A 14,018-nucleotide genomic window follows, 5' to 3' on the forward strand; every position below is an offset into this window, starting at 1 on the left:
AAAAGCTCCCTAATATATTTTATGCTTCATGAGCCTATTCAGTGAACTTTAAAGATAGAGCCTGATTTAGTTTCTTTTCTAAACCATCAGCTCTGGTAAACATTCTAACTTCAACTTCTTGCCTCTAAGCAAAGTTAGGTTCTACTTCTCCTAACCCATGTGTAAAAGTCCTTAGAAGTAGCAAACTGGAAGCAACTTAGTGGAGGTTAAACTCAAGGCCAGAAGCAATGCCAATGTTATTACACATCAGCTGCAGATACCAGAAAACACAGGCCAGAACACTCAAGAAAAACTATAGAAACCACAAACATGGCACATGGAAGGAAAGGAGCTGCTGTCAAAATTGTGCTGAGTAGAAGTCTGAGGTTTGAGTTAGTGCTCAGGGGGAAAGTGATGCCATGATCTGGGAGCCTTGACTGCCTCACTTAGGATGTGTCAGCCTTGTGCCTGGCAAGAATCACATTACTATGTTAGGGCTCCTTTAAGTTCCTGCCTCCACTCTGGCTGTGCTGCTACTCCTTCCCTGTCTGTGAAAATCGGTTCCCCTGTAAGTGTCCCACCCCTAGTCTGAACAGAAAGCAGGAAATCCTGCCCTCAGAGCTGAGGTGATAGTCAGTCAGCAATACAAAGCAGTAGACGCTAAATTGTGTTTTGTTTTGCTTTAGTTTTGTTTTCTGGGACTTTTGGTTGAGACAGGTTGAGCCTAAGTTAGCTTGAAACTCAGTAAATGGCTTAGGACTCCTGATTCTTTACCTCCACCTCCCAAGAGCTGGGGTCTAAATTGAGTTTCTTACTTGCAAAGAACAGACTTTCTACTTAATTTAAGCTGAAAAGAAATTTATTGGAGGAAGGTCAGTTGAGAGGAAGGGAAAACAAATCCACCATGCCCACTACAAGGTTATGAAAACACAAAGTTTGAGTAAGTAATGAACTGTACTGCTTCAGAGAGTTTGTTATAATGAGCCTCACACTAAAGAAGAAATGCCTGAACCTACAAATCTTAGCTTAGGATGGTTCTTGTGCTCTTTCTGGGTGGGGCTTGGAGTAGGCATGGCCAGCTGGAAAAGGCAAAGCCAGGACAGCACAGATACATGCCATGTGTACACAAGGACATCCTGCTCCTAGCGCGTAAAAGTTATCTTTGAAAACTCTTTCTAGGTCTGGAGAGATGGCTTAGCGGTTAAGAGCACTGGCTGCTCTCCCAGAGGTCCTGAGTTCAATTCCCAGCAACCACATGGTGGCTCACAACCATCTGTGATGAGATCTGACGCCCCTTCTGGTGTGTCTGAAAACAGCTACACTGTACTCACATAAAAATAAATAAATCTTTAAAAGGAAAAAAAAAAAAGAAAAGAAAAGTCTGTCTCGTAGTAGGGATGGTGGAGATCATACAGTGCATGGCTTCCCACTGTTGCAGGAAGAAAAACTCATTACCAGGACCTTAGTGAAGTGGGCAAATCTCTCCCCGAAAGCACTTTATTCTAAGCAAGAACATTTCCAGGCAGAATCATAGGTTCCATTGGTCATCATCAGTTCAACTTCTAATAATTCAAACTTCCAGCCAACTTTGATAAGTAAGAACACCTTAGTTTTAGAAATACCTAATATAGTTCAAATTTTCCACTGGCCTTCCCCTTCCTTCCTAGGGCTGATTTTCCCAGAAGTTTCAAGATAGGTCTTAACACACTGTAACATTGTGAAGAGGGATGCATGAGCCGACACTCACCTGACCATTTCAGAAACAGGGTTTTAGCTATGACTAGTTTCTATAACAACAAAATTTCCCAGCAAAATTTCCCAGATCCTGTCACCATCTTTAAGAATATTTCTAAAATAGCCATTAAATGTAACCTTTAAGTTGTAGGTGTATTTTTGATACTCTCTCCCTACCTTAAAGTACAGAAATTGTGTGTGATGGTACCTACTTGTAACCCCAGAAACTGGGAGGTAGAGACAGGAGAAGGAGGGGCTCAAAAATCATCCTCAGCTACACAGCAAGTTCAAAGCTATCCTGGGCTACACAAGACTCTGTCTCAAAAAAGCAAGCAAAGTAAAACAAAATAAAATATAAAACAAATTCAAAACAGGTTAGACTAACATTGAGAGGGTTTTTGTTTGTTGTCTTTTAAATTGGGAGAGTTTAGGGTCACAAATATATTTCTATTTTATCTGTAGGTTTAGAAAGGCAACAGCTCAAGTAACTAACGTTCTAGTTTCAAGAAAAAACTTGCTGGGCGGTGGTGGCGCACGCCTTTAATCCTAGCACTTGGTAGGCAGAGGCAGGGGGATTTCTGAGTTCGAGGCCAGCCTGGTCTACAAAGTGGGTTCCAGGACAGCCAGAGCTATACAGAGAAAAACAAAAAAACAAAAAAACAAAAAAAAAAAAAAAACAAAACAAAACAAAAAAACCCCTTAATGCACCAGTCAATGGCAAAATAAAGCACCGCGCTACATCACACATAGTTGTTCATGTGGATTCCCATTCCTTTCTCTGAAGAAACTTTTTAAAGCTGTGTGCATTTAAGTTGCTAAAGTACCAGACTACTGACGGAGTTGATATGTCAAAGATGATGCTGAATTTCTCTGAAAACCACAAAGGAAACCAACAGTCCCACATTAATACTTCGAATAACCCCACCAAAGAGGAAATACAAAAGGGAAATTAAGAGTGTGATAAGGCAGACGTGCCTTTAGCAGGAGTACTTCTAGATTGTCTTTTGACCCTCTCAATCTTGTACCTCAGTTCCTCCTAAACCCTTCCTTTTTCTACAAGGCAAGCAGAAAAAACGATGCAAGGCCTTCGGAGGGAAAACAAACAAAAAACCTTTCATCTTGACTTCTTCACTTCAAGGGGCCCAAACGTCAGCTTTCATAGCTGTCAAGAAGAGTCACAGTGCCTGTCCGGGTTCCCTATTACGAGGATCAAATACAATGCTGTCCCACTCTAAGTGAGAGCCACCATTCCTGGGAGAATTGCCAACACAACTCAGGTTCGGTTCTACTCGCGCGGCAAGGCTGGTTCGACCTACAGTCAACAGGAAGCTTCTGCGGCCAGACGAGAACCAAGGTGTCAGCACTGCCCTGATGGCTCACGCGGTTCGACTGTGATTTTACTATCAGTGACAAAGGGTGCGGAGGCACAAAGCTGAGAAATGAACAGTCAACCTTTCTCCAAAGAACCCCAACCCCGATCACCCTCCGAAAACAAAGCCCCACACCCCTCAGTGTTTCGGTGAGCCAGGCGGAGCCCCGCTTCGCCCGTTGCGGTAGTCGGCGTGCGGGCAAGGCAGGGAACCACATGCCGCTGCTGCTTTCTCCTCACGCCCCCTCGGGAGCACGCCTGACCCCTGGCGCCATGTTGGGCCGGCAGGCACGACACGGCCGGGCCTCCCAGCGGCCCGCGGACCCCGCGCAGAGCTCCCGCGCCGGAAGGCGCTCCCAGCAGACAGCAGAGCGCGAGTTCCGGTGAGCGGGCGCGCGCAGGTAGCCGCAACCCCCGCCCCGCGCGCGATCCGGAGCGGAGGGGCGGGGCCGGCGGCGAGAGGAGGAGAGAGGGAGGCCGCGGGGTGCGGGCGTCCGGGAGTTCCCTCCTCCTCAAGTAAAGCGTCCCGGGCCGGCTGCGCCGCCGTCGCTGCCTCCTGGCGCCCCGCGACCTGGAGGTGGAGAAGGGAGAGGGACCCGCGGGCGTCCACCTCGGCCGGCCGCCTTCTCCCCGCGGCGACCCGTGCGAGTGCGGCCGGACTCAGGTAAGCTCGCGGCGTGGCCTCGCGACGTAGGCAGCTGACCCGGACCGGGCAGCTCTAGGCCTCGGCATCCACCCTCCTGCTCCCGGGCTTCTCGAGGCGCCGCCGCCCCTGCCGCTGTCCGCCTACTGGTCCCGGAGTCTGGAAGTTGAGGAGAAACTTCTCCCCTCCCGCGGTCTGGCTGGCGGGCGTGAGTGTCTCGTCTCCTGGGCTCACTACCTGCTTGCCCAGTGCCTCGGTCTCCGCCCTGTCCAGTACTTCCCGATTCTGCGGGAGTCCGGATAGTGGTCCAGCCTATGTGGTGCCGCCGCTGCACCCTCCACCCCAAAGGACGTGGGGTCACTCCCGAATGAGGACCAGAGGGTAGGGCAGCGGCCCCTTCTCGTCCTAGCGGCTGGAGGTCTGTGTCGCCGGACGCCCGCAGCAACTGTCTGGAGCGAGGAGTGGAACTCGTGGAGCGAGCGGGTGAGCGGCGGGTTGTACTTGGTTTGATTGCAAACCACGACCTGTTTATAAAGTTTTCCTTTGTTTGGGTTTGAGGGTGTTGGGACGTGTTACAATCAGCGGCCACTTTTAAGTGCCTTGCCACTCCGCCTCCCCGTGAGTTCGGTTCTCTGTCCTCCTGTGTCAACGAAAATTTTGTTTGTGTTTTGCTTCTTGATAATTGCTTCCAGCTTTTGCTTTATTGGGCTTGAGAAAGAGTTGTTTTTAAAAAGTGGGAATATCGTTTCTGGTATAGGGATTGTGAATGGGGCATAGCGTAGTTTTGATGTAGTTATTCTTTGCATAAGTGATTGGAACAGCAGTGGAAATGACAGTTATCAAAGTAAATAAACGAAAAGTATGCAGTTGAAACATAACTTTGTACCTCTCTTGTGTGTTCCACAGCTGTGTTTTTTACATGTGATTTCACAGGATATTTCGGTATGGTATATTCATGTATTTCGTGTAAAATTACTGACCAAAATTGGCAATTGAAAGTGAGTTTAAACATCCTGTTAAATTTCTAAATTTAAATTACTCACTAATGAAAATGTTATTAAGTGTGCATGTGTGACTCAATTTAAGGCCAAATGTGTGCTACCTCTATTAACCAGCACAATGGTGTGGACTAGAAACATTTTGAGTGGGCAGATAGGGAGTGTTAAATTAAAAGCCAAAGTTCTTATATGCAACATATATGAGAGAGAATACAACTGTAGGAAAGTTGTTCTTCAGGAATTTTTTCCGCTTGCTAAATGCATTTAGCTATATCTTATTTTTGAATACCAGCAAAACCTCAGTGAAAATGTAGATGCTGGTTGACATTTCAGTAGGTCCTAAATTTAGGGGAGGGAGAAGATTGCCTTTGATTGAAACTTAGATACAAGACTGTTTATATTCCATATTTCCAGGATAAAATAAAAGCTTTTAAAATGTGTGCTTTGCCATAAAACTACGGTAATGTTATACCTTTAATTTTGTAGCTAGTTTTTGCTGACTTCACAAACCACAAAATTGACTCCTTTCTGTTCAACTGAAAGTGAAATTACAGCCTTGACCTGTCTTCTTGGGATAGGTGTGAAATTTATCTCATGGCCAAAGGATAATATTAATATATAGTCAAAAATTGTTTTTAGTTGAAGAAATTCTCAAAAAAACCCATTGTCTTTGCAAATAAAATTTTATTTCATTGCATATATAAATAAAAGAATATGCTAAAAGAGTAGTGAAATATTACTACTTGTATACTTGTTTAAATCCTTGTTTACTTACAGTTCAAATTTGCATAGTTCTAACAGTAATAGCATACTACTGTGGGTAATTTAAAAAAATATATTTTATTTATATAAGTACACTGTCGCTGTCTTCAGACACCAGAAGAGGGCATCAGATCCCATTACAGATGGTTGTGAGCCACCATGTGGTTGCTGGGAATTGAACTCAGGATCTCCGGAAGAGCAGTCAATGCTCTTAACTGCTGAGCCAACTCTCCAGCCTTGGTAATTTTTAAAAAAAATATATTGAGCTTCCAATTTAGTGGTTCAGGTTGGTGTGAGCATCATTTATTAGTCTTATTACTTATTACCATTGTTTAGGAAAGAAACCTGAGCAGATTTTTTTTTTTTTTTTTTTTTTTGAAGAGCATTGCTAGGTTCTGATGTCTAGGGATGCAAATTTAAGTGATAAAACTATTAAAAAAAAAACTACAAGGAAGTGATGCTTCTATCCTTGGGGTCTTGGAGGTGTTAGTTTTAATTTAATTTATGAGCTCATACATTTGTGTGTTTGTTACCTGGGTTTTATATTTTACATAAAAATATTTTTAAGAAGCCTGAATGTAATGCAGTATAGAAGGTGCTTAGGTTAAGTTAATAATTTTCAAGATAATCTGGTTTCCTGTCACATCCTTTAATCTTTTCCCTGTTGATTAAAAATTTTAGTCATTGGTGTCTAGCTTAAGGGCACTCCCTGGGCTCTTCTTTGCTAACAGGTTTAGACTTCTTGCATCATAAATATCATATACTAGTTTGTGTGTGAAAATACCACACACACACACACACACACACACACACTCACACAAAAAAATCTAATAAAAAAAAGTTAAAAAAAAAGAAAATACCACACACTTCCAAATGTTCTTGATTTTTATGTTATTTTAATGTTCTGAGAGGTGTTATGTGTTATTAATTTTAAATATAAATAGTAAATAGAAAGTAATCAAAATGTTTATTGAATGGATAGGTGTTCTTTTATCAGGTACCTACCTTTCAGAAAATCAGGTACCATGACAAAACTGACATAGCAAGAGTTGACTTTCATTCATTTTTTTTTCCTTAAAGCAATAATGCTTCAAATAAGAACAATTCAGTGTCAGTTTTAACATAAGATTTTTCATTGTGTAGTGATTTTCCCTTTAATTACACTTTATGAGGTTTGTAGAGTCTGAAGCAATAATATACTTTTGTTACAGAAGGAAGCAATGACAATGGTGTTTCAGAGACAGAGTGGTTGCCTGAGGCCGCTTTAGTTATTCTGTGTAGTTGCTTGCTGTTTTAGCTGTTGGTTTTGTTACTTTATGTTGATGTAATGGAGCGCTGAAGAAGAGATTGCATCTGTGCCAAGTTCATGTCACAGGAACTTTGCCTCATTGTAAAGGCAATGTTTGTGATTCTGTCCTTGTGTGCATATTTACAGGAAATTTTAGTAAGATCTTCCATTGTTCAGAGAGCTACATGGCTAGGTCACCTTTGGTTCACATTTAAACTTACTTATACTAAAGATACAAGTCCTCTAGCAAAAGCCCTAACTGCTTCTCTTCAGAGGAAATAATCTGTTCCTATTAAAGTGTGTTGGTGTCTTACCAGCACTGTGTACAGCCACTTATGTATGACTACAATCGGGTATATATTTTCTTTTTTCTTCTCTCAGCTGCTCCAGTGCCACAATTAGCTGAGTATTGCTCAGCTGCAGCTGCTGGGTGATTATGAGCCATCCAGCTCCTGTCTAAACTCAGAGACAGATTTAGCAAAGGAGCTATAGTAACAGCCGAGATAGAAAGGGAAGAGCCAGTGCTGCTGCCAGTATCATTTGAGCAAGTCTGTGCCAAGGGATCCTTGGCTGCTGCAGCACTACTGTTGTCTTGGAACCAGCCGACTTGATGGCAGCGTGTCTGTATCTGAGTGGAGGTTTATAACCTTAAGACTGGGAAACATACTCCAAGAAAAATGGAGAATGCTATGATTACAAAGTAGAGTGTGATGTACTGATGGCATGAATTACAAGCCTCGGTGCCTCATCTCCTTGCCTAGCAGTGCCTTTCAGATGTTGGGTTTTAAGAAGCATGTAACATATTTCAAGTTAGAGGGGTGGCTGGATTGCTGATGTACATTAATTTGGACTCTCCTACAAAAAGTAGAAGATCCCTTGAGAGGGGTTAGTTCTAGAACTAGCTACCCCCTGTTGTCTGAACTTTGAAAATAGAAACCCCAAATTCCTTTTTCTTACTGTTGGTATTTGAGAAGCTAAGCCTCAACAAGTACAGGTACTAGTAATCCATGGTAGTCAGTAAGAGGAGGTGGGATGGGGGGATTGGGAGTTCAAGGCCAGTATTACCTTGTCTCAAAAGTAAAAGGGGGAAATGCAAACACAGTGTCAGCTATGTATGGCAAACCAGACTGGAAGAGACCAGGAGACGATTTTGCTGCCTGTGAAATGATAATGCATCGTTTTATACTGTTCTTTTTACAGCTATCTACTGAAAATTAGATGGAACAGATCCTTTTAATAATCCTGGAAGTACTGGGTGGCTCAGGGTTTGGGCTAATTTGAGGTAGGGATTAGAAATAGTTCAAATTAGCATAACCCTAAGGAAGAGATGCGGAAGACTGACTGGTTGAACATGATCAAGAATACATTGTCATTAGGCCACTGAACAATAGACTGGTAAAATATTTTCTTCCTTTGTGTCTTACAAAGTTCATATGACTAAGCACATTTCTCATAAAATTGTAACTAATTTCTTTCTGTGGCTCTTATAGTTGATAAAGTGTTCCTGAGTCAAGGTGCAGTTTTATAGTAATTCACAGTAAATATTTTTTTAAAGATTTCCTTATTTATTTATTTATAGAGTGTGTCTCTCTGTGTGTGTGTGTGTGTGTGTGTGTCTGTGTGTGTCTGTGTGTGGGGGGGAGTAGGTGAGAGGACATAGCTGGAGCAACTGAGGATAGACTCCCTAGAGTAGCATACTTGTGATTTAGCATAATGAATCAAGACCTTTATTCCTTGGGAATAAGAAACGGTGGTAGAAAAGAAGGGTCTTTTCCTTTTTCTTCTATTTTAAATCATATATTTGAATTGGGAGCAAAACCAACCAACCAACCAACAAACAAAAAAACAAAAACAAAAAACAAAGACAAATATTCACTTACATTTTTGTTGTTATTTGTTTCTTTGGTTGTGTGTACCGTTTTACAGGGTAACCAAACTGGCCTTGAACTGGCTCTGTAACACAAGCTGGCCTCAGATTTTTAGTCTTCTGGCCTTTGCTTTCTGCTTCCTAGGGGTGGAGTTAGAGACATCAACCACTATCTAACTCTTACTTTTTCTTTTCTTTTCCTTTTCTTTTCTTTGTTTTTTGTTGTTGTTGTCCTTGTTTTTTCGAGACAGGGTTTCTCTGTAGCCCTGGCTGTCCTGGAACTCACTTTGTAGACCAGGCTGGCCTCGAACTCAGAAATCCGCCTGCTTCTGCCTCCCAAGTGCTGGGATTAAAGGCGTGCACCACTACCACCCAGCGTGTTCCTGTAAATCTTATTGCTATACAAATTCTTCACTGTTTGAACAAAAGTTTCCGTCCAGAGCTCTAAATGGAAGTTTTGTTTGCTACTTTGGCCATGTATTCTTATGTTAACATTTCTTCCTTCACTACCTTAGAAGTCTTCTTTGGCTTCCTTTTATGTCTTGAATTGTAACTGAGATTATACTGTTAGTCCTCCCTCGGTAAACTAGAATGTAAGTTTTCACATGAAAATTGACAGGCTTTATTCTGTTATAGTGCCAGCTATACACTAGAATTTAAGCTTCCTGGGGTGGGGAGTTTTGTTATACTCCTAAAATTTTCCATGAATCTAAAACTGTGACTCTTGTGAAGTGTTTTTGAGTCTAGGGGTGTGCAGCTGGCAGTGTTTGCTTATCACAGACCCATCAACAAATACCTCATTAAACTCATGCAACAACCACAGGTTTTTGTTTATACTTAATTTTTTTGTGTGTGGCAGAGCTAATGTAATTCAGTGACAGTTTTTTCAAGTACATTCAAATAAGCATTTAACTTGACTGATGTTTGAACTGTCAAGGAGAGGTGTTAAAGAGTTATCGTGGATAGCCCTGGGGCTAATGATATTTGATGTTAATTCCATTCTCCTATGAGGGGTGGGGAACTAAGAATGAGTCTGCACTCAGGTGATTTCCTGTAAACCTGCTTCCCACCTTAATTTATAAAATAAAGGAGAGCTGATGATTGGGCAGATAAAGGGAAGGTGGAGCAGAAGGTGGAGAGAGAAGGAGAAAATGGAAGAGGGAGAGGATGCAGAAGAGGAGGAAGAAGAAGAAAAGCGGAGCAGAAGCACATGGCCTGGAGAATCCGCAAGTTATAAGGGGTCTCATAGATGTGGAAGATGGTATTGTAGTGATAGATCTGCCCAATCCAGGCGCACAGCCTGTATTCATATTAACTGAGTTGTGTTTTCCTTGCTTGGGCATATTTGGGTTGGAGAAATCTACCGCAACAAAGAGTAGTACTTAATTATCCCTAAGCACAATTACTATTTTCAATGAAAGCATTCCGTTTATGTCTAGAGACCATGCTTCTTAAAAACTGTAGCATATGTCAGTTCCTGCTATATTAACATTAATGTAAACAAGTCATATGGATTTACCAGATGGCTATAAGAAGAGCTGAGCAAATAATCCTTGTTAAGGCACCCTAGTTTCTTAGAACAACTTTACACACAGGAGGAGAAAAATTTTTGGTGGATAGATAGATATCTCTGCCACAGAAATGACCCAGTAATTAAACAAGTTGGATAGTGTTAGATCACAGAAACCTAGGACATGTCTCACTCAATACCTGTGGCTCCTCCCAGCCCTTCTCACACTACTAACTACCCTAAACCTCTCTCTCCCAGGGTCTGGGCTTCCACTTCCCTTCCCCCAGCTTCAGATTCCACAGCCATTTTGGTTATGTACCTTCTAGGTTTCCGGACTAGCTCTTGGATGCTTGGTCCATGGCTCCCCTCTTGGACTACTTGCTACTCCCCTTCTCTTCCCTACTTGCTCCCTTTCCCCATCCCTCCTCTCTCATGGCCCCATTCAGTCTGCTGGCTATACTTAGTCTAGACCATTCTAGATGCTGTCCCTCCCCAATATAATATGTATATGTATATATAAAAATAAAATGTATGTATATTTCTTTCTTTTTTTTTTTTTACACTCGAGATTTTATTCCCCTCCTGGTCCACCCTCCCCCCTTTCCCGGTCCCCTTTCCCTCCCAGGCTCCTCCCTCCCAAGAAAGTTTATTTTCTAAGCTAGAGAGCATCTGTTAAATTTAATTTGGCATTTGATCTTTGAACTTAATTTAGGAGCACTAAGAAGGAAAAATGCTGGCCATCTGCAGATTCTTGACAGAATCTTTGGTGGTAAGGGCAGTGTCATCCTTAAAAGTCCTAGGAAAAACAGTTTTTCATTTTAAGAAGTACCCTGACTTTAGGAAACATTAAAATCTACATTTACTAATGTGTAGCTTAAGATTCTAATGGGCAGCATGGCAGCATTTAATTTGTTGATATTTAAGTTTCATCTTCTGTATACACCTCAGTGTATGTGTGTGCCCTTTTGTGAGTGCATGCACCCTTGGGCATGAGAAGAGGACATTATATCCTCCGGAATTGTAGTTACAGTTTTGAACCACTGTACATGCTTTAGCGGCAAGTTCTTTCAACCACTGGATCATCTCTCCAGCCTCACCCAACTTTTTATAGGAAAAACTTATGAAACATTCTGGTTATGGTGGTAAAGGAGAGTTCAGACTAAACCTAGGATTGTATTTCTATCCACACAGTCCTTCTAGTATTTGAAAAGTGAGCTTAAATAACAATGTCAACGAATTTGATGGGAGGTAGTAGCTGGTAGAAATTATAGTGGAATTCCTCACCCTCTTCATTGTCTCAGAAATCTCTTAGTCACTCCTATTGGAACTCGGTGGTAGTTTTGTGTTGTTCTAATAATAGAGGGGGTTTTGAACATCTTAGGATATTAACCAGAGAACAAGTGAGACTTTTAGAATGTCTTAGGAACGTGATAATACTAATAAATAGCAAGACACTGTTTCAACTTTTTACCTTTTCTCTTCTCTTCTTCTCTCTCTCTCTCTTTCTTTCTTTATTTTATTTTATTTTATTTTTTGAGACAGAGTTTCTCTGTGTAGCCCTGGCTGTCCTGGAACTCACTTTGTAGACTCTGCCTCCCAAGTGCTGGGATTAAAGGCGTGCACCACCACGCCAAAACAAATCTTATGTGAAGGTGTAGTTTGAGATATTTCCTGACCTCTATCTGAGTCAATGGAAGTATGCTTGTTCATCAAGTGTCCATTGTGTACATCTATCAGTTGGTTAAGGCAAAGAAAAAAGAACTGTCAGACATCATATTAGTGGACTTTGATGAAATGGAATAGATATAATGCAGTGTATTTTAAAGCGTGTAATATGTGATATAATACTTAATAAAAATGAAAAATACTTTAAAATGGAAAAGAGGTTATCTAGCTTTAAATAATATCAGGTCTTTAGTTTGAGAAGAATTTCATATCTTATTTTCTTTTTTTAAAATATTTTTATTACATATAAGTACACTGTAGCTGTCTTCAGACACACCAGAAGAGGGTGCCAGATCCCATTACAGATGGTTGTGAGCCACTATGTAGTTGCTGGGATTTGAACTCGGGACCTCTGGAAGAGCAGTCGGTGCTCTTAACCACTGAGACTCACAGATCAGCCTGCTTTTGTCTCTGCCTTTGACTCTGCCTCCCCCCACCCCCAAGTGCTGGGATTAAAGGTGTGCAACATCACCAGGTTTATTTTTCTCTTTTCTATAATTAACTCTTAATGAAATGATAAAAATTGATTTATCTTTAAAAAATACTCAAAGCTAGGGATGTTGATAGACTAAAAATTATTTTTATGTCTTTCCAGGTGTGTGTTTAAAGAAAAATGAACTGAAATATGTAGGCATGTTTTTTTAAATTTTTTATTAGATATTGTCTTCATTTACCTTTCAAATGCTATCCTTTTGGGTCCCTTATACCCCCCCCCCCCGCCCTGCTCCCGTACCAACACACTCCCACTTCTGTAGGTATGTTTAATATCTATGAACATAAACATTTGTTATTTTTTATATATATACATACATATATATATATATATATATACATACACATATATGAGCAAAGATACTTTAAGTTATTTTTTGAGTTTTTTATTTGTTTTATTTTGGAGTTTTTGTTTTGTTTTTGTTTCTCGTTTCTTTGTTTGTTTTAATGGTTTAGCTCTATTGCCCAGTCTAGCTAAGTGATCCCCTTGCCTCAGTCTCCCCAATTGTTGGGACTACAGGTGTGTGCCACCTCATCCAACCTTTTAAAGTTACTTTAAATGTGTCCTCAATTGAAGGCTCTTGTACATTTTTGTTTGTTTGTTCAGTTGGTTGGTTGGTTTATGTCTCTTTGCTTGTTTTTGAGATGGGATCTTTGTATATAGTTTTGGATGGCATGGAACTTTCTCTTTTTTTTGGTATTTTTTTGTTGTTGTTTTTCGAGACAGGGTTTCTCTGTATAGCCCTGGCTGTCCTGGAACTCACTCTGTAGACCAGGCTAGCCTCGAACTCAGAAATCCACCTGCCTCTGCCTCCCAAGTATTGGGATTAAAGGCATGTGCCACCACCGCCCGGCCAGCATGGAACTTTCTATGTAGATCATGTAGGCCTTGAACTCACAGATATCCAAGAGCCTCTGCTCTTGGAAATTCCATGTCTGATTGCTTTTCAGTTAATTCCCTTAGCTTTTGCTGTTTAATTAAATTATGCAGAAACAATAACTACAGTCTAAATTCATTTCCAGCTTGTCACCATCTTATTTTGTTCTATTGTTGTAGTTTGCTTTCTATTTCTGTGAGAAAACACCATGACCAATAGCAACTTGGGGAGGAAGGGTTTATTTCAACTTGAATGCATATCACAATCTATCACTGAGGGAAGGCAGAGTAGTAAGCTGGAGGCAGGAACAGAAGCAGAAGCCATGTCTGCTTACTAAGGTTTGCTTTCCACGGCTTTCATAGCTTGCTTTCTCGTATAGTCCAGGACCACCTGTCTAGGGGTGGCACTGTCCATTGTGGATTGGGCCCTCCCACATCAATCATTAATTAAGGAAATACATCACAGGGTTGCCTACAGGCCAGTCTGATAGAGGCAGTCCCTCAAGGTTCCTTTTTCTCAGATGACTTTAGTTTGTATTAAGTTGACAAAATATTAATCAGCCTCCTGTGGGCACCATTCACAGGTCGGCTGCTTTCATGCATGTGTAGTGTGTATCTGAATCCAGATGAAGGTTTCCTGGAACTGGGACATGTGGGTGCTATTGAATGAACCAAGGTGCTATGGGAGCAACCAGTGCCCTCAGCCTCCAAACATGAATAATAAAGTCTTGTTCTCTTGAAAAAAATAAAAATATTAATCAGCACAGTTGTTAG

General features: G+C 41.4%; 2 protein-coding genes across 4 annotated transcripts in view; one reads left to right on the top strand and one right to left on the bottom strand.

Annotated features, from left to right (window-relative positions):
• Positions 1-820: 820 nt before the first annotated feature.
• Gm10461 (predicted gene 10461) lies at positions 821-7,949 on the bottom strand. Its single transcript, XM_030254958.1, has 2 exons — positions 7,897-7,949; positions 821-4,423 (listed from the first exon to the last, which is right to left on the bottom strand). Exons 1-2 carry the CDS (start codon positions 7,947-7,949, stop codon positions 3,595-3,597), a joined length of 882 nt encoding a protein of 293 aa, XP_030110818.1. The 3' UTR covers positions 821-3,594.
• The window catches only part of Yes1 (YES proto-oncogene 1, Src family tyrosine kinase), a 75,896-nt gene continuing 65,419 nt past the window's right edge, over positions 3,542-14,018 (top strand). For 2 of the 3 annotated variants that reach the window (NM_001205132.1, NM_001205133.1), the window contains exon 1: positions 3,542-3,746. The gene's annotated coding sequence lies outside the window, so the exon portion shown is untranslated. Of the gene's footprint in view, positions 4,209-14,018 lie in introns of all 3 variants that reach the window. The other variant, NM_009535.3, reaches the window with a different exon arrangement.

This window comes from Mus musculus, chromosome 5, assembly GCF_000001635.26.
Source record: "Mus musculus strain C57BL/6J chromosome 5, GRCm38.p6 C57BL/6J".
Lineage (NCBI taxonomy): Eukaryota > Metazoa > Chordata > Mammalia > Rodentia > Muridae > Mus > Mus musculus.

Excerpts from the sequence above, each read along its gene's own strand:
- Gm10461 (XM_030254958.1), bottom strand. The coding sequence starts at position 7,949 with ATGCATTATCATTTCACAGGCAGCAAAATCGTCTCCTGGTCTCTTCCA. Across the intron at positions 4,424-7,896 it reads TCCTGGTCTCTTCCAGTCTG|CAAAAGCTGGAAGCAATTAT; the intron begins GTTTGCCATACA and ends AGCCCAATAAAG.